This window comes from Scyliorhinus torazame, chromosome 9, assembly GCF_047496885.1.
Source record: "Scyliorhinus torazame isolate Kashiwa2021f chromosome 9, sScyTor2.1, whole genome shotgun sequence".
Classification (NCBI taxonomy): Eukaryota; Metazoa; Chordata; class Chondrichthyes; order Carcharhiniformes; family Scyliorhinidae; genus Scyliorhinus; species Scyliorhinus torazame.
The window spans coordinates 183,667,022-183,690,546 of NC_092715.1; the positions used below are offsets into that span (position 1 = coordinate 183,667,022).

General features: G+C 43.2%; 1 protein-coding gene across 1 annotated transcript; it reads left to right on the forward strand.

Moving 5' to 3' along the window:
- Positions 1-531: 531 nt before the first annotated feature.
- dmrt3a (doublesex and mab-3 related transcription factor 3a) lies at positions 532-23,243 on the forward strand. The gene is made up of 2 exons (XM_072516876.1): positions 532-1,003; positions 21,936-23,243. Exons 1-2 carry the CDS (start codon positions 625-627, stop codon positions 22,898-22,900), a joined length of 1,344 nt encoding a protein of 447 aa, XP_072372977.1. The 5' UTR covers positions 532-624; the 3' UTR covers positions 22,901-23,243.
- The last annotated feature ends 282 nt before the right edge of the window (positions 23,244-23,525 follow it).

Genomic DNA, 23,525 nt, shown 5'->3' on the forward strand with positions numbered 1-23,525 from the left:
AGAGAGGAGCACCTTGTCAGACTGAGTGGGTGCTGTGGGAGGCAGGGCTGGGCCTCGGTGATGGATTGATTCTCCAGCTCTGTGCTGCATTGTGAGAGGGAGCGAGGAAAGGGCGCCTTCTCGCCCAGTTGTTACTGCTGACCTTTCCAGAGGAGAGCATCTTGTCCGCGGGCCGGCAATGACAGAGGTGGGGCATGCAACAAGCTGTCTGCAAGGACCCTGCAAGTCGGCTGCACATTTTCCAGCTGCAATCTCCTGCCTGTATGTGGCACTGATCGGTGTACAGTGGGTCTGTCCTCAGTGCCGGCGACTCCTTGCTGTGTGTCTCTGCTGCAAGTGGAGAGCCAACTCCCCGCTCACACTTCCATCGATTGAGTCAGTGTGCAAGATCCCTTCCTGCTGATGTGAGCGCCTGGACGCGGGGACCACAGCACCGAACCAACCCTGCTCGCCCCTCTCCAAAAATCACCGTGGCCACGGTCTCCGCCGTTCACTCTTCTCGATGGAGTTGTGAGTTTGCCTGAACCCCCCCCACCCCCCCCCCCCAAGCTGGATCCTCTCTCCAGACAAGTTTGCTGCTTAGAATCCACCCCCAGCATCTCTGAGCCCCTGTCCATGTGAGAGATGAACGCGTACGGATCGCCCTACATGTACATGGCTGGCCCGGTGTCCCAGCCTCGACCCCCTCTCCAAAGGACCCCCAAGTGCGCCCGCTGCCGGAACCACGGTGTCCTGTCCTGGCTCAAAGGGCATAAGCGCTACTGCCGCTTCAAAGACTGTACCTGCGAGAAGTGCATCCTGATCATCGAGAGGCAGCGGGTGATGGCCGCCCAGGTGGCCCTCCGGCGGCAGCAGGCCAACGAGTGCATGGGCAGCCTGATCCCCGACAGTATCCGAGCCGTGCAGGGGATAGCAGCCGCTGCTGCCCCCGCCCAGTGCCGCCAGCCTGCAGCTAAAGGCTGGCAGCAGGAGCAGCCGGACAGCGCGCTGCAAGCCAGGCCTGGTAAGAAGGATAAAGCTCCATCCTCACCCTCACCAAATCGGCTTCACAACGCGAGCTGTGCTATTGTTTAAACTCTCATTTAGTTCACTCCTATCAAATGTCCACTCCGGCTCATATCCCAGGGCAGGGAAGAGGGGAGAGAGATCCTGGACTGCAATAGAGGTGGAATGGAGGGGATTTGCTCAATCCCAGGGCAGGGGAGAGAGAGCCTGGACTGCAATAGAGGTGGAATGGAGGGGATTTGCTCAATCCCAGGGCATGAGGGGAGAGAGCCTGGACTGCAATAGAGGTGGAAATGGAGGGGATTTGCTCAATCCCAGGGCAGGGGAGAGAGAGCCTGGACTGCAATAGAGGTGGAAATGGAGGGGATTTGCTCAATCCCAGGGCAGGAGGGGAGAGGGAGCCTGGACTGCAATAGAGGTGGAAATGGAGGGGATTTGCTCAATCCCAGGGCAGGAGAGAGGGGAGAGAGAGCCTGGACTGCAATAGAGGTGGAAATGGAGTGGGTTTCAATGTGCGATCTGGAAAGAGCTTTAGGAACTAACGTGCAGGAAACACAGACTGAGGGTAGATTCGACCTGTGTGCCCAATACAACTTGCTTTAATTCCTTCTCCTGATTGACATATATTTACTAAAGAATGTTTTTAATTCTTAAAGTGATAGGAGGCGTCGCTGACAGGGTTCACAGAATAAACACACTGTGACTTGTTAAACTGGCAGAATAGATGGAAACCATTGGGCAAGGAACAAAACCTTTCGCTGGTTATATCAACACAGCCTGTGTGTGCCTCCTCCGACTTAACATGTTTAACTTTTTAAATCAAAGGATTTATTGCAATAAATTAAGCATTCTCTATTCTAAACATAGAGATGCGATCTAACCATGAACGGGTTTGCTATATTCTCAACAGGTTAAGCTGTGTTGCTCATCAGGAGGTAGATATGATTGCAAACCCCTCCAGTGTATATTTGTGTAGACTGACAGAGGCACAAGTGTGTAAACGGTGATTCAGTCCGAAGTGCTGAGCTGAACTTCCCCCAAGTAGTAAAGCTATGAAAGGTAGAGGTGATCTTTTCAAACCGAAGATGATCAGGTGGATTTAAAAAAAGACAAAGCGCAACGCTTTATTTCAAACTCTCATTCCGTTCATTTCTGGAATTACAGTGTGTGTGTGTGTGTGTGTGGCGGGGGGGGGGGGGGGTATTTATCTGGGTCTAGTCCTGTGTTATACCGGCGCCGAGATTGCTCGCGGCCATCCTCATTGACTGTCAGCTTCTAATCTGCGGGAAGAACTGTTTTATTTTATAAATAAGAACTCGTGTGATACACAGTTCCTGCTGAAGGATTTTTTTTGGTGGAGAGTTTCTTTTTAAATAACATCTCTACGTTTTTGGATAATAATTAAGGGCCCTTTCAATATAAAAAAATAATATATCACAGCCTTTCAATATATAACTCCCCAGCAGATTTCACCCGAATTCATTTTCCTTTGTATTGTCAGAAAATCTTCGATGCCAAGTGAGGTGTGGTTAACCCGGTTGCCGATTGGACATCACTTTGCTGTTTAATTTTTTGAATGGTCCCAAATGCTGCACCAGGGCTAAATAAGTAACCTGAAAAAGGGCATTGCCAGGCCCATTCGACAGGGAGCAGGGAAATAGCAGCGGTGCCGGATTACATGCGTTGGAAGTGGGATAAATATATATGTAAATCAGGAACTATTTTATTTATGTTAAAGATTTTTTTTTTAAAGCGAGAAATCCGCCTGCATGTTTCACGAGCAGAATGAAAGTTTTGAGTTTGGATGGAAACAAAGTGAGATATTTTAATGCACTATTGTTGATTGAAATTCTTTGGAGAAGAGGCTAAAGGGGCATTTAACCACCTCCTGTTCTCTCATCTCTTCCGGAAAGTGAGGGGTGTTTCTAAACCGGCGCTGAAGTTTGGTTGCAAACTCATGCACCTCTATAGTCTGTGCAAACTTCATGCCAGACAATAACTGATGCTCCAAATGATTCAACTTCGGCCAGCTCTCCAGGAAGGGGGGGGGAGAGAGAGAGAGAGAGAGAACCGTGACCTTTTCAACTGGAACCCAGGAAATAATCCATCCCCAGTGAAACTCCCCAAAATCTAACCATGCCAATCAATCGACATGTATGAGGTTAGGTTGTTTTGCGAATAGATCGTTTTAAAGTTCGTTACTTACAAAACAAATGCGTTTAAGGGATCGACATTAGGACGATATCAGGTAAACGGGGGTTTTCTGTAAATGAAGCACGCGGATAGGAAAATGTCCAAGACTTGTGCCGCTTGCTGGTTCCTATCGGAAGAGCCGTGTGTACAGTGCAAACAAGGGGCAGGGGGCCCGGCACGGTCAAGGACTTTGCACTCGGTCGTGTATGAACTTGGTTTCCGTGACCGCCGTGATAGCGAGAAGGCGAGGCTGTGCTAACTGGAGCTGAGCCGGGTCCTGAAATGTTCAAGTGTTCGAAAACATCCGACACAGCAACTCCAATCAATAAAGCATCTGCTTAATTTAAAGCTCAGAGTGGGTTAGAATAACATCACGGGTACTAATGCAGAGCAGAGGCTGACCTAAGTACCAGGTTGGCACAAACACAGAGCTGGTCAAGTTAGTATAAACCTGGAGCCCTGACACCTTTTCAAATAGTTTAACAAGACCGGAGGCGGTGTGCCGGTCACTCCAATAGCAATACCGGTTGCTGCACGTTTAGACCGGACCTGATCGTAAATGGTAAATCTAATGTTAACCTCGATACAAATAAAGCATAACTGCAGAAGGACTTTGAAAGTAGTCTTTCTGCAAACCGCTGTACCATTCAAGTGGATGTACGGAGCGAACGGGGAGGGTGCACTAACAATACTGCCCGAGTTTCATGACAAGTTATGACATTTAATACTGAATTAGTTGTAAAGGTGATGTTTAAGGACGAAGAATACGAAGAATAATTAAGAAATCTAGTTATGAATGTTGGTCCAATGATAACTAATATTTAAAAAGCTGCTCAGTGCATATCGATGATGCCGTAACTATAAACTGTGACGGATAAAGAAAGCTAAATTAAAACAGCTTCCCCAGGTGTCTTGAGAAATATTTGCCCCCGCAATATCGGATCAACTATAGCGGTGTGGGAACCTTGCTGTGTAGAAATTGGCCATCACGTTACCCTACTTTACTGGGCGTGTATCTGTGCATCAAACATATTCATTTGTTGTACAAATGCTCACTTCAAACGGTTGTTCATTTCAGCTGGGTGCAGGTTATTGGGCCAGTTCCCCAATGTATCTACACTCACTGTTAGATCAAATCGAGTAACGGGAAGTCTGCAGACCCAAATCGGGTTCTCATTCACCATAATTCTTTAAAAATCATTTTAATGGTTTTTCAAAGCGAGACTGCTGCTCTAACCACCTCTACTAAGCAGAACATTACATAACCACATTCCTTTATCGCTATATGGAACTGTTCTCTCTCGCAGAGACCTGGCTATATTTCCAGTAAATGCATTCCACATCCAGATAGCTGCTGCTGCTACTGGGAATATATTGTCGCTGTTTAGCTCCAGTGCGGTTTGGTTGGGGAGACATATTTTCAATACAAGCGAGATGTATATTAACAAGAAAACCATAACTGACTGAATAAAAGTTGAACTTCAATACGATTCAAAATGTGTTTTGCTGCGGCGGTCATATGGATCCGTTGTTGGATCTTTTGCTGTTTAATTTTGTTGCGGTTATCCAAACATCTTCAAACCAGATTGCTGAAATATTTCGTTCGGCTAGAGAAAATGACGATTGCTGTAAAGTTGGAATGGTTCGGTGTGGTATAGGTGGTGTAGGTGATTTACCAGTTTAATGAGGGGGTTGGATGAATCCACCTTTCCCCAAGGTGTATCCGCTTAACTCATTTAATTATTAGTTCTTTGTTGTGATGGTTTTCTTAGCTAGGTCAGGTAAAACATTGACGACAGTGTTTTTTTTTAACCAATGTTAAATCTGCAGCAATCCATTAAGGAGTTGGAATGGGTCCCTCTGGTTTCAGGCAAGGCCCTGTGAACAGTCAAGAAAGAGAGTCGGTTAACGAAGAATTCTGCAGGTCGGATTCACCTCATTAAAGGGTGGTTCCTGGAGATCATTAGTTATATACTAGTACTTGTGAGGCAGGCCCGGACGCACTGGTTTGAAATATCTCTGTTTCACCTTGCTTTCATATAAATACTGAATAAAGAGAGAAGAGCTGGCAGCCTTCACTGTGACCTATTACCAAAAGCAATGATAAAATTAACCTTCTGAGTTCATTCGCCCCTTGTGTTGTATTGAAGAAATACTAACCAAAAGCCTGGTTACAAGGTGAATCGGGGTTTGCAGCAATGTGAATTCTTTCTGGGCGGCACGGAATCGAGAACGGAAACTGGGGGAGGGGGATACAATTGTTGTGAGATTCGGAAAATACAATTTGCTAATGTCTGAATTCGTTATACTCAGAACCAACAAATTAATATTACAATTTCACACACTACATGGAACGGTGGTGATTTAAACTGCACTATTTTAAAGACACAAGCCAATGGATAGCAGCTGATACTCAGATGCTGCATTATGTTTTGCAAATTTACATTTGCATCGTAACCAAGTTCAAACACCTTCGACCATCTGTTTATTTGGGGACGATATTAACAAATGCGGAACCCTAACCAGTACAACAGTCAATAATGTAATCTGGTGCCATGTGTGTGTGTATGTGCATACCTTGGCCCGGACAAGTGCTGTTTCGGCACCTTTGTTTCCTTGTTCTCGTGATATCCATAATTAGAAAGGAGCCAGTTTCACGAAGAAAACAAAAAAATGGCATTTCTTCATTAAATTATGTTCCCAGGGCCCAGAGGAGAGAGAGATTTGTAACAATACAATTTAATTCGTTAGGCCAAACATTCTTCGAAGCTGCTACACAATGTTGGCTTGCGATTATGCAGCGCCCTTTATTTTATTTCGAAGTTTAAAATTGATTTGCAGATACAGAAAGAAAGATGTGTAAATTGATTATGGTCTGGCACTAGCTGTTGCAGTGGAGGATTTATTGATGGTTCCAAAAAGCACTTTATTTTCAAAAGAAACATTGCCGCAATTACAGCTGGCAGACTTTAGCACCTCGGTGTGAAAATAGATGCGGCCAATGGCACAGTATTGGATTTTGTACAGATGATTAATAATCGCGCTTTAAACGCGAGACTTAACAAATTACAGCAATCATTCTAAAGAAAATCCAATCGAAATGGGACAACAATAACTTCTTCAGAAAAGGTCAACCAACACTGAAATGTTACCAAGCAACAGGCGAGTTCTTTGGAAATACAATCATATCCGCATTGATGTACGGCGCGCTGGTATCCAGTCAGCAGTTCTCCTAACAGCATTCTAGGAGAGAAGTGAGAGTAAATCCTCATCAATCATAAGGGTACTGACATTTTGTACATTGATTCGCAAATGTTGCATTTCTCCACGGAAATTCAAGGTCAGGGGGATTATTGTTCCCAGAAACTCTTTATTTAAATTTAAAGGGGGTCATCTTCCCGTTGTTGAAGAGATGGTCGGAATAATCCCATATTCTTCAGATTTCCTACCTCTAAGTATGACCAAACTCCTCTGTGGGTTAGTATCCCAGTCTCCCTCTGTCCTAACCAAACATCACCCATTTTGTTTTCAAGGATCTTTTTTCCCCCTTCTTTCTTCCATCTCGCATTTACATTTTGCAAAATTATAGGAGGAGCTAAACCCTCTCTCCCTTGGACACGGGAATCAAGCGAAGGCGCCAAAACAATTCACTCGGAGATTTGTCCGCCTGAGCTGACTTTTAAAACCGAACAGTGGCATAAAGCTGCTTTGACCTTTTCTAAACAGCGTGACTGTACAGAGACATGTTTGATACCATTTACAATATGCTTCATCTGAAGTTGTAGCTCACAATCTATTTAAATACCGCTCTAAACGTAACAAGCTTATCGCGTTAAACACAATTGCCGCCTGACTTCTGTACTTCTGTGATAACACCACTAAAGGCAAATTGAAATTGACGGAAACCCACTTGAAACCGATCATCATCTCTCCGTCAGGATAATCTTCGTTTCGAGCCTGTTCTGTTGCTATTTCTGATTTCCAGTATTGGTGCTATTGATAAGCTTGTCCTGCAAATGAATGTTTTATATTTAAAACGACTTTCCATTTTGAGGTTAAGGCAATTGGGCTAGATGTATTGTAAAACTAGACCCGACACGGAATTACCAAACAAGGAACATTCACGGCAGAGCTGGCAAATGACAAAAAAACTCCATAAATATTTTTCACCAAGTCTGATGCAGAGAAATGTTAAAACAAGCAACAGGATTGTAACGCAATTCCCGAACTGAAAACCAAGAGTAAGGGTTAAAAACGGGCGGTGTAAATCAAACAGTCAAGTGACGAAATTGTGTTACATTAGAAAACGAATTGTAAGAAACATAATGAGTTTTAGAGAAGAAGAAATGTGTGAAAGGTTTCAGTTTCAACCACGATTCCCACGAAGGCAACCCGAATGTTCCTCCAAAGTGTAAAATCACAGAGAGAAATAAAAATGAAATGAATATGTGTGCTCTGCGCCCACTGCTTTGATCCTGGCGGGAGAACGTGAACATTCCCATACCATTTTCATCAGTTTATTGAATGTACACTTCAACAAACTTTCTCTATTTAAAAAAAAACGTTTCATTTTACGAACTTCTTGTTTCCGAAAGCAAGGGCCATTATTTGTTTGAAAAAAAAAGATTTGTAAATTTAAGCCATGAAGGAATTTTCCAAGAATTTTCACATTAGACTTTAAAACATATTCACATAGGTTGAAACTGCGGTTCATAACGTTGATTATTATGATTTCTCATGAGTATCCATTGTCTAAAGTCAGAGGAGCCACTCAGACAACAAAGGCATGACTGGATCATATGATCTGACCAAGGGTGTTCCCAAGACCACTCATATTGGTTAATTTGAAAGAAAATAATGTTAATGTACCCAAATGTGATAACGGTACATAGAGCACTACCCTTCTTGGCCAACAGTGTCTTCCATGACAGCATATTGCCCAATAGGATTATTCACTTAACACCTTGTTGTTCTATTCTAAGACTATGAGAAGAGACCCAATAAGTTATCAGGGCGGAGATAAAATCTCCATGAACCAACATATTTATATAAATTGGGAGGTGGTTTATTAAATTCTGTTAATCAGATTAATTGGACAAGAACTATTAACGGCAGATAAAATTCATTTTTCTAATGTTATATTCTAAATTCAGATTCAAGGGTTGGTGCTAGTAGTTATTAATTAGTGCTACATTTTAATACCAGTCTCCTTTTAGCACGGCAGCACAGTGGTTAGCACAGTTGCTTCACAGCTCCAGGGTCCCAGGTTCGATTCCCGGCTTAGGTCTCTGTCTGAGCGGATCTGCACGCTCTCCTCATGTCTGCGTGGGTTTCCTCCGGGTGCTCCGGTTTCCTCCCACAAGTCCCGAAAGACGTGCTGTTAGGTAATTTGGACATTCTGAATACTCCCTCTGTGTACCGAACAGGCGCTAGAATGTGGCGACTAGGGGCTTTTCACAGTGACTTCATTGCAGTGCTAATGTAAGCCTACTTGTGACAACAGAAACAAAAGTGGATCATCCCAATGACCATTAATTACTCAAGATCTATGTTGTGTTCGTAACCATTATTCTTTATAGCCATTGGTTTGAAGTTTTCTGAAACCTATTCCATCAAAAGCTCAGAATCCAATGTACAATGTATCAAAGGTGACATGTAACATCCAATACAAACCAATGGCTTGGTTGTAATACATTGATGAATCTCCCATGGCATTGCTCATCAAAAGTTGAAGATGCACTGTTAATAAATAAGCTCTGCTAAGTTCAGTGTGCAGCCACTCTTCTAGTAAAGCTGGTGGTAGCCCCCTTCCTAAGTTCAGTGTGCAGTCACTCTTCAAGTAAAGCTAGTGGTAGCCCCCTTCCTCGCAACAGGTTTTCTTTCTTTCCTTGCACCCAACAAACTGTTTCCCCCTTCTGCAGTAGTATTTGCCTTTTATGAGGTTATTTCTCTTAATTTCTTACATGTTTCCTGCTCAATAAATTATTTTTATTATCTCTCCAAATAAAGTCATCTCACGCTATTTGAAATAGATATCCAAGAAGATCTCTTTCTCTTCTGACTCCCCATGACCAATAGCATATTTTAAAAAACTTCACCCTCCTTTTTTTTTCAAAAGACCAAAAGAAATGAGAATGGGAGAAGGCCATTTGGGAGAAGGCTTGCGTCGCCATTCAATAAGATCAAGGTTGATTGAATTGTGGCCAGAACTCATTTGCCTGCCTGTCCCCCATAACCCTTGGCTCCCTTGTAGATCGAAAGCCTGTCTAACGCCGCCTAGAATCTATTCAATGACACTGCTCTCTGGGCAAGATAATGCCAAAGATTAATGACATTCATAGAATCATAGAATCCCTGCAGTGCAGGAGGTGGCTATTCAGTCCATTGAGTCTGCACTGACCTTTTTGAATGATCCACCCATTTAAACTTCCCCGTCCACTCCACCCTATCCCCATAACCCCATAGCATAAACTGCACATCGAGGTGCAATTTAGCATGGCTAATCTACTGAACCCTCATACCTTTGGGCTGTGGGAGCACCCGGAGGAAACCATGCAAAACCGGGAGAACGTACAAACCCCACACAGCCAGTCACCAAGGCCAGAATGGAACCCAGGCCCCTCGTGCTGTGAGACAGCAGTGCCACCGTCCGTGCTGCCCAAATTCTGAAAGAAGAAATTCCTCCTCATCTCCGTCTTAACTAATTTTGAAACTGACCTCTAGTTCTAGATTCTCCCACTGTGACTAGAAGAAACATCTTCTCAGCGTCTCCCTTTAACAGTAGTGTTAGACTTCCTGCTGCTTTGTCGCCCCAAGACCATTAAAATCCAGCCCAATAGTTTTCCATTATATTTAATTGCAAGTAACCCAAAAGTAGATGGGGATGGCTGAAGACTAGTGATGAGGAAAATTAGGATAGGTGTACAGAGGATGGGATTGGAATATAGATGAAGATTTGAGAGGGGGTGTAGGTTTTGAGATTGTGGTGATAGTGTGTGGCAAGTTTATGAACAGTTATCGCTGAAGATAAGGATTTAAAATTTGCATTCTATTTCAACACATATTACAGATGATCAGAATTCGTTATGGTGCCAGGGAATAATGCTCAGAGTCAATTTAACCAAAAGCAGCCAATCCTCGCAAATAGCTGGGGAATGATTGGAACTCATTGGCTAAAACAGATGGCTGCAGCACAACTTTACTACAGCATTTAATGCACCAACGACCATCCATTGGGGAAACAAATTAAAACCTTTCTTCATTACACAATTATTTCACAAACTATAATAAGTAAAAATAAGTAGTGTATCTACTATCAAGCCTCAGATGAATCATATGTTGTTTCAACTCAATATTGTAGAGGTGGCTGTAAGGAATCTTGGTTATAGACACATCATTTCATGTGCAAGTCATGGTCTGATTCAATTTGGGAGCATGGCCAGGGAGAGACATTGAGTCAGTAATTATGGGAAAGAGTTTACGCCTGGGCAAAATGATGGGTGATGGGGAGCAAGTGCAAGTCAATGGAGATGGGATAAGCTGTCTTAAAGAACAAAGAACAATACAGCACAGGAACAGGCCCTTCGGCCTTCCAAGCCTGTATCGGTCATGATACCACCCTTGGCCAAAATCCTCAGCACTTCCTTGTGCCGCATCCCTCTATACCCATCCTATCCATGTATTTGTCGAGATGCCTTTTGAACGCTGTTAATGTATCTGCTTCCACAACTTCCCCAGGCAATGCATTCCAGGTGCTCACACCCTCTGTGTAAAAAACCTGCCTCGCACATCTCTTCTAAACTTTGCCCCATGGACCTTAAACCTATGCCCTCTGGTGACTGACTCCTCCACCCTGGGAAAGAGTGTCTGCCGATCCACTTTATCCATGCCTCTCATAATCTTGTAGACTTCTATCAGGTCACCCCTCAACCTCTGGCATTTTAATGAAAACAGTCCAAGTCTATTCAGCCTCTCCACATAGCTAACCCCTTCCAGACCAGGCAACATCCTGATAAACCTCCTCTGCACCCTCTCCAAAGTCTCCACATTCTTCTGGTAGTGTGGCGACCAGAATTGTGTGCAATATTCCAAGTGCAGCCTTACCAAGGCTATATCCAACTGTAGCATGACTTGCCAGTTTTTGTACTCACTGTCCCATCCAATGAAGGCAAGCATCCCATATGCGTTCTTAACTACGCTGTCACTTGTGTTGCCACTTTCAAAGATCTGTGGACCTGTATGCCCAGATCTCTCTGACTTTCTATATTCCTAAGAGTTTTGCCATTTATGGTATATTTCCCCTCTTGCAGTTCCCCAAAGATAACTTTACATTGTCAAACATATCATCTGGGAGGTAAAGTACAGAAACCATTTGCAGTAATACAGATTAGAAGATAGCAACGCTGGCTCAAGTGGAATTGATATCCATAGAATCCCTACAGTCAAGGCCATTTGGCCCATCACATCTGCACCAACCCTCTGAAAGAGCACCCTACCTAGGCCCCCTATCCCCATTACTCCAGTTAACCTGCACACCTTTGGATACTGAGGGGCAATTTAGGGTGGCCAATCCATTCAACCTGCATGTCTTTGAACTGTGGGTGGAAAACGGAGCACCTGGAGAAAACCCACACAGACACATGGAGAACGTGCAAGTTCCATATAGACAAACCCCATACTGACAATAACCCAAGGCTGTAATTGAACCCGGTTCCCTGGGGCTGAGGCAGCAATGCTAACCACTTTGTCACTCTTGTGATCTTATAATCTGGGTGCCCTTTTGTCCCTGTATTGATGTATATTGATAAATAGTTTGGAATGTTTAGAGCTGCTGTTTAAATGCAAGTTTTTGATGATGATGTTAAATGAACTCACATCTATTACTCAGCAACCGGCCTCACATTGGCAGTATTCAAAGAAGAATTTCTATGATGATCCTGAGTCATGTTCCCCTTTCTAGTAGGTTCTGTAGGAATGCTGCACTTATTCCATTGCTGCAGTTTTAACACAAATTTCCTCTTATGATACAGTCTTTTCTGAAGACTCCTTAAACATCCCTTCTACTGCAACCGATTTACATCTTAGCTCCCAACAAGTCATTTTGACATGTACAGGTTTATTTCAATGGAAACATACCTACTTAACTAATTGGTTCTAAGCTATCACTCCTGCTAACTTGACCAACACCTGTCTTTTCCCTAAAGCAAACACTTTTCCCATTACCAAATTTGCCATGTCTCCAGCTTCCTTGTGATAACTTTTTAACCCCTCACTGTCTGTGAGGAATATCATATATATCTGCCAGAGCTGGTGCTTCCAGTACCTTAGAAGCCCTCTAAAGTTTTCCAGACGTGACCCAATAGCAAAAGGCATGCTGTTTTGAAATTCTCTGTATTATTGGAACAAAGCTTTGAGAATGAGAAAGAGCTACCTTCATTGATTAAAATCATTTGTAAAAAATATTTCTTTCTCCCATAGTAAATTCTACAAATGCTTCAGTCTTTCCTATAAGTCTGAAATTTCGACTGATAATTATTGATACAAAGCATAGTTTAAGGCTCAATTCAGGGTTGGTCAGGATGCAACAGCTGCAACTGACCTGGTTCTGCTGAGAAAGTAGCTGGGGTGGGAGATCGAGATCATAATAATAGAAGGGTGAGGGTGAAGATAGGTACTTCAGTCTTCCTTGCTGTTGATTAGATTGAATTTGTGACTCCAAGGCTTGATATTAGACAAACAGGCTGATAATATTGAGGTAGTCATTTGGTTCAGTCAAGTGGAACAGGATATCATTAGCATACATATGTAAGCTGGTCCCCGTTCCTGGATGATGTTACCATGAGGCAGGATATTAGGTAGAAGAGGGTGTTCAGAATAGATCCTTGTGTGATTTCAGTGGCGATGGGGCAGGCAAACAGAAGGCATTGCTGAGATGCACTTCCTATATTCATACAAGTGGGACTAGAACTACATAAGAGTCCCTGAACAATGGCCACAGAGACTGGTAGTCAACACCATGATGTGACTACTGAAAATTACAGTCAATTACATTTAAGACATTTATATATCTATATGAGAAATTATATCAACTTACTTGAATTAGAGAATTAACTGGGTGAGTTGCAAAGTATGAAGGGAATTTGCAACAGGAGAACAGAATACCTAAAGGCCTGAAGGGATGCTTCATGCTGTTTAAGCAAAGGGGAAGTTGTGAAGCCAAGATAAGGGGGAAATTTTTGACTTTTTAAATATGTGATAATTTGACTTTTAGGGATGTGGAGTGGAACAAGTGAGTAACTGTCATTGTCACTGTATTGCCAGGGGAGTTTCTCAGTAGAATAGGATGGGGGGTACATTGACTTAGAAAAAATAACTTGCAAAATATGATTGCTAAATTCCAATTCTACAATAAAAGGGAAAAACTCAAAGATTTAAAAACCTAACTGGCTAGGATGAAGAAAATTGATCATTGACATGACACTCAAAGTTGACAACAGTTTAGATCAGGTTCAATGTACATTACAGACACAGTGGATTTTATTAAATGCATAGGAATTGCTAGACGAGGAAAGACCAAGGTCGACCTGGTTTGCGCCCTACCACCTAGGTAGTCGCATGATCCAGAAATGCATTTACTGTTTCTATTTAATGAATAAAACTCATTTGATTTGCCCTTCTTTACAGCATTGTTCTTTACTGTCGGAAAGTGGTATTTGTCAAAGATGTAGGTACAGTGTGATGTTCGTCACGACAACTATTATGTTTTACCTGACTTTCATACCAGCAGAATATAAGTAATTGTAACATGTAGTTTTTATTATAATTGCAGTGCAGATTTGGAAGTGGAAGTAGACTGGCTGATAAACTTCCTTGATTATTTAGAATGTATTACAAATGCAGCACATGGTGGAACTCTCTGCTATACAGTTCTTCGATTACAGAATTCTTCAAAGTAAACGAAAACCAAAAGGATCCAGTGTAGTTTATGGAACTGGAAATTAGTTCAAAATAAGAGTACTGGAGAAAATGTTAGTCTAGAAAGATGTTGGCTGGAGCTCCTGGTCAGTGCTTAGAAATCTCTTATTCCTATTCTGCATTCATGATCATTGAGCTTAAATATAAACTTGTTACATTATTAAAGGCATCAGCACAGGGTGTGCAGTATTCAGCAGAAGACTAAGTTTGTCAATGCAACTGAGCAGACAAACACAATTGTAAATTCACAAAGTATGTTTGGAATTTGCATTTGAATTCTCCCGATCTTCCACTATAATTTTAGAGGAAGATTAGCGTAATCCCCAGGGAAATAGCACAAATGGCTAAAAATTGTCATCCCTCCAGGGGTCTGGTGAGTTTCTGATAAACGTATAGTGGGAAATCAGGAGAATCCAAGAGAAATTCAGACCCATGTTGGAGCACGTTGGTCAAAATCTCCCATATATACACAATGAATGGGATTGGATTGGACAAGAGAATCTTGGAGAAAGAATTTGGAAATGTCAGCACTTTCAATGTCTGACCAAAGTGAAAACATTTAAGAAGCAGATCTAGGATTTATAACCAGAACAATTCAAGTCTGTGTGGGTTAATTTGAGGAATTGAAACCCACTGGCCACATCACACTTGCGCGATTCAGCAAACATAAAACAAATTCCACTTTCAGGCGTGTTTGGCAGGGTGTTCTTGATGGCTGCAGCGCCAAGATGTGCCTCGCTACTTTTGAGCCTTGGGGAGTTTCTCTCTGTCGTGGGCACACTTTGCTCTTTCCTACACTGGCAAGCTTTTTGACCCCCCGTTTTCAGCCCCCTCCCTCTTTAAGAACCCTCCCTCAGCCACCAACCTTTCTGTAGCCCCTGGCACCCTCCCCTCTCATGGGCAAGCATCCCCCCCTCCCCCCCAGGCCCAACCCCTGACAGTGCCAATGTGGCACACAGGCACTTTGACACTTCCAGTCTGGCATCCTGGCAGTAGCACAGGAACACAACTAGAGTGCTAGGCTGGCAGTGCCAAGGTGCCCATGTGCTGGGGGGGAGTGCCACGGCACAATCCTTCCCTGTCCATGACCACCAAGAGCCCCCCCCCCCCCCCCACCCCCAAGGTTCCATCACACCTGGTCCATGTTTGTGGAAACTATCACTAAACAAGGCCCAATCAAGGTCTTGCAGGCTCGTTGACTCCCAGGTGCTGTGTAAAAGCAGTATCTGGGTATTTAAATGTGCTTAATGACACATTTAAATATGCTGCTCTGGATCATGCTCAGTGAGGCTGTGATTCAGACCATGCTGGGTGAAGCGAGTCGGGTGACGTGATCGGTCCGGTGCGGAGCCCGATTTGGGGCTCTTGCAGGATTAACCTGTTGAACCCGGATCTGTGCCGGGTGCAACGTGGTGGCCGAATTTTGCCCATTTGTGCCAAATGAGGGGCACGATTCCAAGACCTTGTTGTGCCTGACTTGGCATTGGGACATGGTGGTTGAATCCCGGGAGAGGTCAAAATCAGCCTTCACGCCAGGCAAAACACTTTGCGATATGTACGGGACACATGAGGCTCGGTGCAATCTTGATCTCGCCCTTGCTGGGCAAGAGCTACGGGGGGAGGTGAGGGAGGAGGTCCGGAGCTATTTACCCCTTGAGGGGAGGGCATCCCTGATTAGAAGGGGGTTCCTGATAGTGGTAGCCCCTAACTACCCATCTGAGATTGAGAATGTTAACTTTTTCTGTTTCCCACCCTGAGATATCTGGCGGCTGACAGCCTGAAAGCTGAGACTGGGTGAGAAAAGACCTTCAAGTGGCCATTAAGGGGGTGGGGTGCGAGGGGAGCATCAAATTGCATGGACACTAACAAGACATCCAAAAGCTCTTTACACCCAAGAAATTGCTCTTGAAGTATAGTCACAGTTGTAATATAGAAAATGAACAGCAAGCTCCCACAAAAGTGGGAGCAATGTGATAATTACCAGATCATTTGTTTTGTTTGTGATGTTGATTGGGGAATAAATATCAGGACAGCAGAGATAACTCCCCAGTTCATCTTAAAATTAGTGCCTTAGGATATTTTACATTCACCTGAGAGGGCAGAAGAAGCTTTGGTTTACTGCCTCATCTGAAAGATGGCACCTCTGACATTGTAGCACTCCCTCAGTTAATAGCAAAAGGATACCATTGGATAATCTGGACATCTTGGAAACAATCTTGGAACAATCTGACCTTAACAGAAATGTTTTAGGAAGCAGGGATACTTTCTTCCATATCATCTTCACAGTAAATTCATTCCAGTGTTAATATAAGCCTACTTGTGACAATAATAAAGATTATTATTATAAACAATTCCAATCCTGGCTTTTGGGAAACTATGTGCAGGGCATTCACACAAACAGAACAGTTAAATCTCCAGCCAGCAATGTAAAGAAATATCCTGCATGCTGGTGAAATGTAGCTTTTGGTTTCAAACCAATAGCTGCAGTATATGTGCTGCCCCTGCTCACTTGTATTCAACCAAGACCCAAGCTACACTTCAAAATTGAAAATTACGTGACAAACTGCTGAATGTTTGTAAGAGCTGCAGTGTGGGAACAGAAAGTTTGTATATTGGCGTAGAAATATTCTGGCTGTTTAAGGGTGCATTTATATTACACATGGGTTTGAACTAATTTTTAGTTCGCCCAAAACTAATCTTGCAGTGTTTGTTTAAGCATCAATTTTAACCTACAGTGAGAGTGCACCATGAAAATAAGCACAACTTCCTTCTCACAATGTGACTGGAGTGCAGTGGACATATACATAATGGCGCCAGCATGAGGCTGGGGCAAATTTGACCTCCAGCACCAGTTGCTAATTTGTGTTCTGGTGCTGGTGTCGATGATGTGGAGGCCAAAGCCTGGGAATTGAAAATCGGGCAGCTGCAAGCTGAAGTTGTTACTGGTAAGGCAAGTGAAGGGTTTGAAAATTCCTGATGATCACAGTCAGGGAGGCAGAGGAGTTCCAAAGATTCCTTGTGGATCAGGGGGGGGGGGGGGGGGGGGAAGGGGGGAGCATGGGGAGCATTCTGCCAAGGAGGAATCTTTAAAGGGAAGGGACTCCTTAACCCTAATACTATTAGGCCCCAGGTTTTGAATGGTTCAATACAAGGTTTTCATCTCTGGAGGTTTGGTTTGAATCTTGCCCATGTTGACAGGGCGATTGCTTCCTTTGTCTGTGAGTTATTTGTACCTAGAGGGCATGCAGCCACAGAATTAGCTGCCCTAATTTAATAATAATATTAACCTTTATTGTCACAAGTAGGCTTACATTGTAATGAAGTTACTGTGAAAAGTCCCCAGTCGCCACATTCCAGTGCCTGTTTGGGTAGAGGGAGAATTCAGAATGTCCAAATTACATAACAGTATGCTTTTTGGGCCTAGTGGTAGGAAACCAGAGCACCCGGAGGAAACCCATGCAGACACGGGGAGAACATGCAGACTCCACACAGGCAGTGACCCAGCCGGGAATCGAACCTGGGACCCTGGCACTGTGAAGCCACAATGCGAACCACTGTGCTACCGTGCTGCCACTTGGCATTCAGAGAAGCCACAGGATCACTGGTGGAAAATGGACACTGTCAGGAAGTAGATTGTTATGGGTCAGGGTTTATAGAATCCCAAAGTGTATCATGGAATTCACCTGAACTTTTAATAGATTGTGATATGGGGAGCACACGGCCCACTCCACAAGTGTGGTACTTCAGAAATGGAAAAGTTATTTTTTAAAGCAAAACAATGTTTATTCTATGAACTCAAGTTAACCTTTTTAAAACATACAGTGAATATCTTAGCAACCAGTAAATCAAATACACCCCCCAAAGAATACAACACTAAGTAATCTGTATGCTGTTCTTTTAACACCCAGAAAACTTAACAAACCTTTAAACATAAGCACATCAGAGTTTACAGTCACTACTGAAAACATTTATAATTCTTCTGAATTCACCAAATGATCAAGAGATAGTCCTTCATGGCAGAGAGGCCAACAATACAGCTGCTTTGCCTGACTACAGCTGCAACACACTGCAAAACGAAACCAAAAAGACAGACAAACCCAAGCTTTTCTCAAAGTGAAACTAAAAAGCAGAACCAGAGCTTCATCCACACTCTGACATCACTGCAGTAACATGAGTAGCTAAACATTTCTTAAAGCGACATTATCATGACAAGATGCTCATCCAAAGTTAGTGCGGAGACATCATTGTGGGAAGAGAAGAGGGAGATTTACTGGATGAATTTTGTCAATTCACTTTGAAAACCTAAATGGCGGGATTCTCCGACCCCCCGCCGGGTCAGAGAATCGCCGGAGGGCAGCGCGAATCCCACCCTGCCACCCCGAAGCCGGCTGCCATATTTTCCGGCGCCGTTTTTCTTTGGTAGCAGCCCCCCTGGCAATTCTCTGGGCCCCAATGGGCTGAGCGGCCGTCTTTTTTTGCCTGTCCTGCTGACATGAATCACTCAGCTCACGTACCGGTGGGACCTGGCAGGTAAGTCGGCGGGGACGGTCCTTGGGGGGGCGGGGACCCATGGTGGCCTGGCCCGCGATCGGGGCCCACCGATCTGCGGGCGGGCCTGTTCCATGGAGGTCTTCCTCTTCCGCGCCGGCCCCTGTATGGCTCTGCCATGGCCGGCGCGGAGAAGAGACAAAATACACCGGCCGGTCTGCGCATGTGTGGAACCATGCCGGCGGTTCCGCGCATGTGCGAGATCATGCCGGCTCTTTGGTGCCAGTTGGAGGGCCACCAACCATTCCGGTGTCCACCTAGTGCGGAGAATTGGATTGGATTTGTTTATTGTCACATGTACCGAGGTACAGTTTAAAGTATTTTTCTGCGAGCAACTCAACACATCATTAAGTACATGGGAAGAAAAGGGAATAAAAGAAAATACATAATAGGCAACACAAGGTAAACAATGTAACTACATAAGCACCGGCATCGGATGAAGCATACAGGGTGGAGTGTGAATGAGGTCACTCTGCACTGTGTGAAGTCCGCACTTTCGGGGACTGTTGACGCTGGAGTGGCTGGCGCTGGTTCTCTCGCCGGCGTAGGGACTTAGTCCCCAGAAGGGAGAATCCTGCTGAAAAGCTCAGTACGATCACCCGCAGTTTTCACTGCTTCAAATGAAATAAACAAAAATTCCTTAACATTTTCTCATATTTTAAGTTTGTCTTTCTTGCCTCTGTGTCCTTTCAAGGGAAAGTTTTCTTATGATTATGTATTCAGAATAATTACAGTATTCCAGATGGGGGAGTTGTACTCGAAAGATACAAGATCTTCAAATTTTTGCTCTCTTGCTCCAAAGCTAAGAACAGCATCGTTTGGTTTATACATTTCCTCACTAACCGTCAGGACCCAGATAAACCACAAACATGTTAAATAAGAATGTTAGCTGCTGTGGGATTCCACTACTGTTCGTAAAAAAAAATTAAATAGTCAAGGGTAGGGGCTGATGATTTGGCTAACATCCTCCCCAACCCACCTCCCACTGAAGACTGTAGAAATGCAAGCAAAGGGTGATCTGCTCAGTGGGTGGAGGGTGAGAAACATTCATTGGCTAAAAAAAATTCAGTCCCTACTCATTTTTAAATTAGTCCCATTTCACCTCGTATTGATCAGATATGGCTGATGAAACATGATTAATGCTGAATTGTGTCCTAACTGAAATGAAATGAAAATCGCTTATTGTCACAAGTAGGCTTCAAATGAAGTTACTGTGAAAAGCCCCTAGTCGCCACATTCCGGTGCCTGTTCGGGGAGGCTGGTACGGGAATTGAACCGTGCTGCTGGACTGCCTTGGTCTGCTTTCAAAGCCAGCGATTTAGCCTTGTGCTAAACAGCCTGGGGACCAAAATGTGGGAACACTCAACTCAGCAGGATCTGCAACCTCCCCCCTTTCCTTCACACAACCTCCGCCCTTTTACATTGATGGCTTTGATGGGAAGGTGGAGGAGACCATACTGTGACACAAAGATAGGTGGGAAAGTAAAATGTGAGGAGGACTCAAGTAGGCTACAAAAGGATAGAGACAGGTTAAGTGGGCAAAATATTTGACAGATGTCATTGTGTGGGTACGTGGAGTTGAGATTACAATCAGATCAACCATGATCTTATTGAATGGTAGAGCAGGTTCGAGAGGAGTTGAGTGGCCTAATCCTCATCCTAATTCATATGTTCGTGTGTCTATTAAGCATTAAGACATAAACTGGAGGAACAGGTTTCGGTTGAGTTTGAGGATACCTGGAGGACTCCAAATGAATTAATGGTGGATTTCCGCTGGAATGACTGGGCAATTTGAAGCACTAGATTATCTTAATGAATAGTGTATTCAAAAATTGGCTTAATTTAATGAAAAATGCATTGATGGAATTAGAAAATGAACAAGAAATGAAGAAAGGAAAATTTGCTTCTAATTTTGACTAATAGCATGCTATCTCAACCTAATCCCGCCTGGTGGTAGCTGCATGGAAGTGTGATCTGATTGTTTGATACAGTATTTCAAAGCATAAATAGATGCAACAGTCCCTTAACAAGTTCAAAAATCCCTCAATAAAATGGTCAATGTGGCCCGCTAGACTCGTTTTCATCACCTGAGGGGGTTGGTGAGGAATTTCCTAGCTTTTTTTCCCCTTCGATTGGCCTTTTGAGTTTTTGAAAACTTATTCTATAGATGGCGCGACTGATAGTGGGCAGCTGGCTATTTGAGCTGGCAGGTAAACGTGGTGGGGAATTTTGATGCTATATTGTTGTTGTGTGGGGTAGGCAAGTTGGACCAGCTGGTCTTTTCCTGCCCATTGATTTTGTATGATAAAGTGTTGTATTGCGATATTAAAAGTTGTGCTTTTTTTTTGCTAGTTGTAAATGTCAGGTCATATTTCGAAAGGAGAAAAAAAAAGCAGAGCCATGGGGGCTCCGGATAATGCTGGGAATGAATCCACTTTTAGAATTTGATACCGCAGAGAAGCTATGAATTACATTATTTGCTTCCTTACTAAACGGAGGGTGCCTGTAGCAGTAAACTGCTCGTGGTCCCATACAGTGCTACTTTAGTAGTATCAGTATATTTCTGCTCATAATGTGATTTTTCTCTTATATAATAGATACAAGTATGTATTTGGATGCACAATGTTCATTTTGGGCAACAATGCAAAATAATATAGCTACCCTTGGCAAAAAGCTGAGAAATTATAAAGCATAATTTTAAAAACAGGAGGGGCAAACTCATGGGGGGGGGGGGGAGAAATCTCTTCCTGCCTTTTTTTTTCTCTTTCCCTGCATGTATGAAGTGCTTGATCTCGATTCAGGGCCCAAATGGAATCAATGTACACCATGTGGGATAATTTCCTCTGTTCTATCCTTGAAATCACCAAAGTATTTTCATTAATTCCAAAGCTTCTAAGTAAATATGTCAGTACACATAAATAGATATGTATCTTAACACCCAGCATGTAATATTCTTACAAAAATATATGTCTTGCTGATAAAAAAAGCTCAGAGGAGTAAAATAAAGATTTATTTAAACAACCTATAATTATTGAGAATATTCTAAAACAATCAGACTAGCTCAGCATACTATGACTATTTTAAGCTTGTGCTTTCTTGACAATTTCATGCTTTAGTACTAGACAGACCACAAGGTTCATTATTAAGCTTAGAATTCTGATAGAATCCTGAAACTGTTTATCATCAGGTTCATCTTTCTCTCTTTTATTCCTTAGACACAAGTGAGGAACGTTTAGACAGCCAGGTTGGCGATGAGACAGTGGAATCATACAGTGACAAAGAGTCAGGACAAACAAATTCACCAGACCTGGCCAAAGGCAAGAATTGCTACACAGCTGAAAGCCCCGAAATGGCCGTGATTGATGAAGAACGGTTTCCAGTTGAGAAGAGTGACAATGGCTTAGAAACAGCACCAGAAAGCTCCAAATCGAATCTGGACCAAAACCAATTACTGATGGAGGGTCTAGCTGGAACTGTGTCAATTCCTTTCTCTTTAAAAGGTAACAGACCTCCAATTGAAGTGCTGAAGAAGATATTCCCAAATCACAAAGCTACAGTCCTTGAGCTGATTTTGAAAGGTTGTGGGGGTGACCTTGTTGGTGCCATTGAAATTCTTCTGTCAAGTCGCTCTGCTTTGGCTTCCGATAGACCCGCAGAAACCCCGGATGTCCTCTCTGTATCTTCTAATGGACAGACATTTTTTGAACATGCTTTTGGCTCCTACCCCGTTGCCTCCTCTAAGTGGTCTGTTGGATCAGCCTTCAGGGTCCCAGATTCCTTGAGATTCTCCAGTGATCCTGGCAATGTCATGTCAGGCCCGCTGGCCATGCCATTACAACACCCATTTCCTCAGCCTCCTCGCTACCCACTGGTCCTGAGGAACAGCCTGAGTAGAAACCAGGGAAATCCGTTTATAACAAATGATGTTGCTTTATGGAACACCATGACACTCCAGCAGCAGTACCAGCTCAGATCCCAGTATCTCACCCCTTTCCCAAACACCTCAGCTGGCATCTTTCGCAGTTCCCCAGTGCTATCCTCTCATCCTACCAATGATCCCAGGCTTTCAATTGCTGATGAGGGCTGTTCGATGGTTACTAAACAACCCATTTATACAGAGGAGGACTATGGTGAAAGGTCTGATTCTGCAGATTCTAGAACATTGAACTCATCCTCGTAAATAATATGTAGTTATCGTTCACCAAATAGAATATGAAAAGGAAAATACTTGAATGTAGTAACAAGAACTCGAAGTAGATACTCCATCCACTAATTACTATCCCTAACTGGGCATAGCCAAAGGATTATAATACATAGTTATCCAGTTTATATTGTCATGATTAGATGTGTTAGTTTAAGAATATGTATAACTGGTAGCTATACTTCTTAATGCATGTAATATGCTGTGATCATGATGGCAAGTGAAAATAAAACTAGGGACTTGAACAGCTATCTGTAGCACGCCCACCATTTTAAATGCAAATAAATGAAAATGATATACGTATTCAGCTGCGCAAAATGTCATTCACACCGACTGTTTCATTCATTACATTTGGCACCAGTCAGGTGCATATTTTAAGCAATGTAATAGCTTTCATGCAATCCAGACTTAGAATAAAAGTAAATGCGTATTTGAGATACGTTTGACTATGATGGAGATGAATGAACAAATCATTATATTTAACAAATAAAGGCATTGGGTTTCCTAATCCCATTCTATAGAATAGAAAGAACAGTTGCATAGATATAGGTCAAAGGATACTTTGTATTGTATTGGGTATTGAGAGGTGCCTATTTTGCTCTTC

Coding starts and splice junctions, on each gene's coding strand:
- dmrt3a (XM_072516876.1), top strand. CDS start 625: ATGAACGCGTACGGATCGCCCTACATGTACATGGCTGGCCCGGTGTCC. Junction 1,004..21,935: donor CGCGCTGCAAGCCAGGCCTG/GTAAGAAGGATA, acceptor TTTATTCCTTAG/ACACAAGTGAGGAACGTTTA.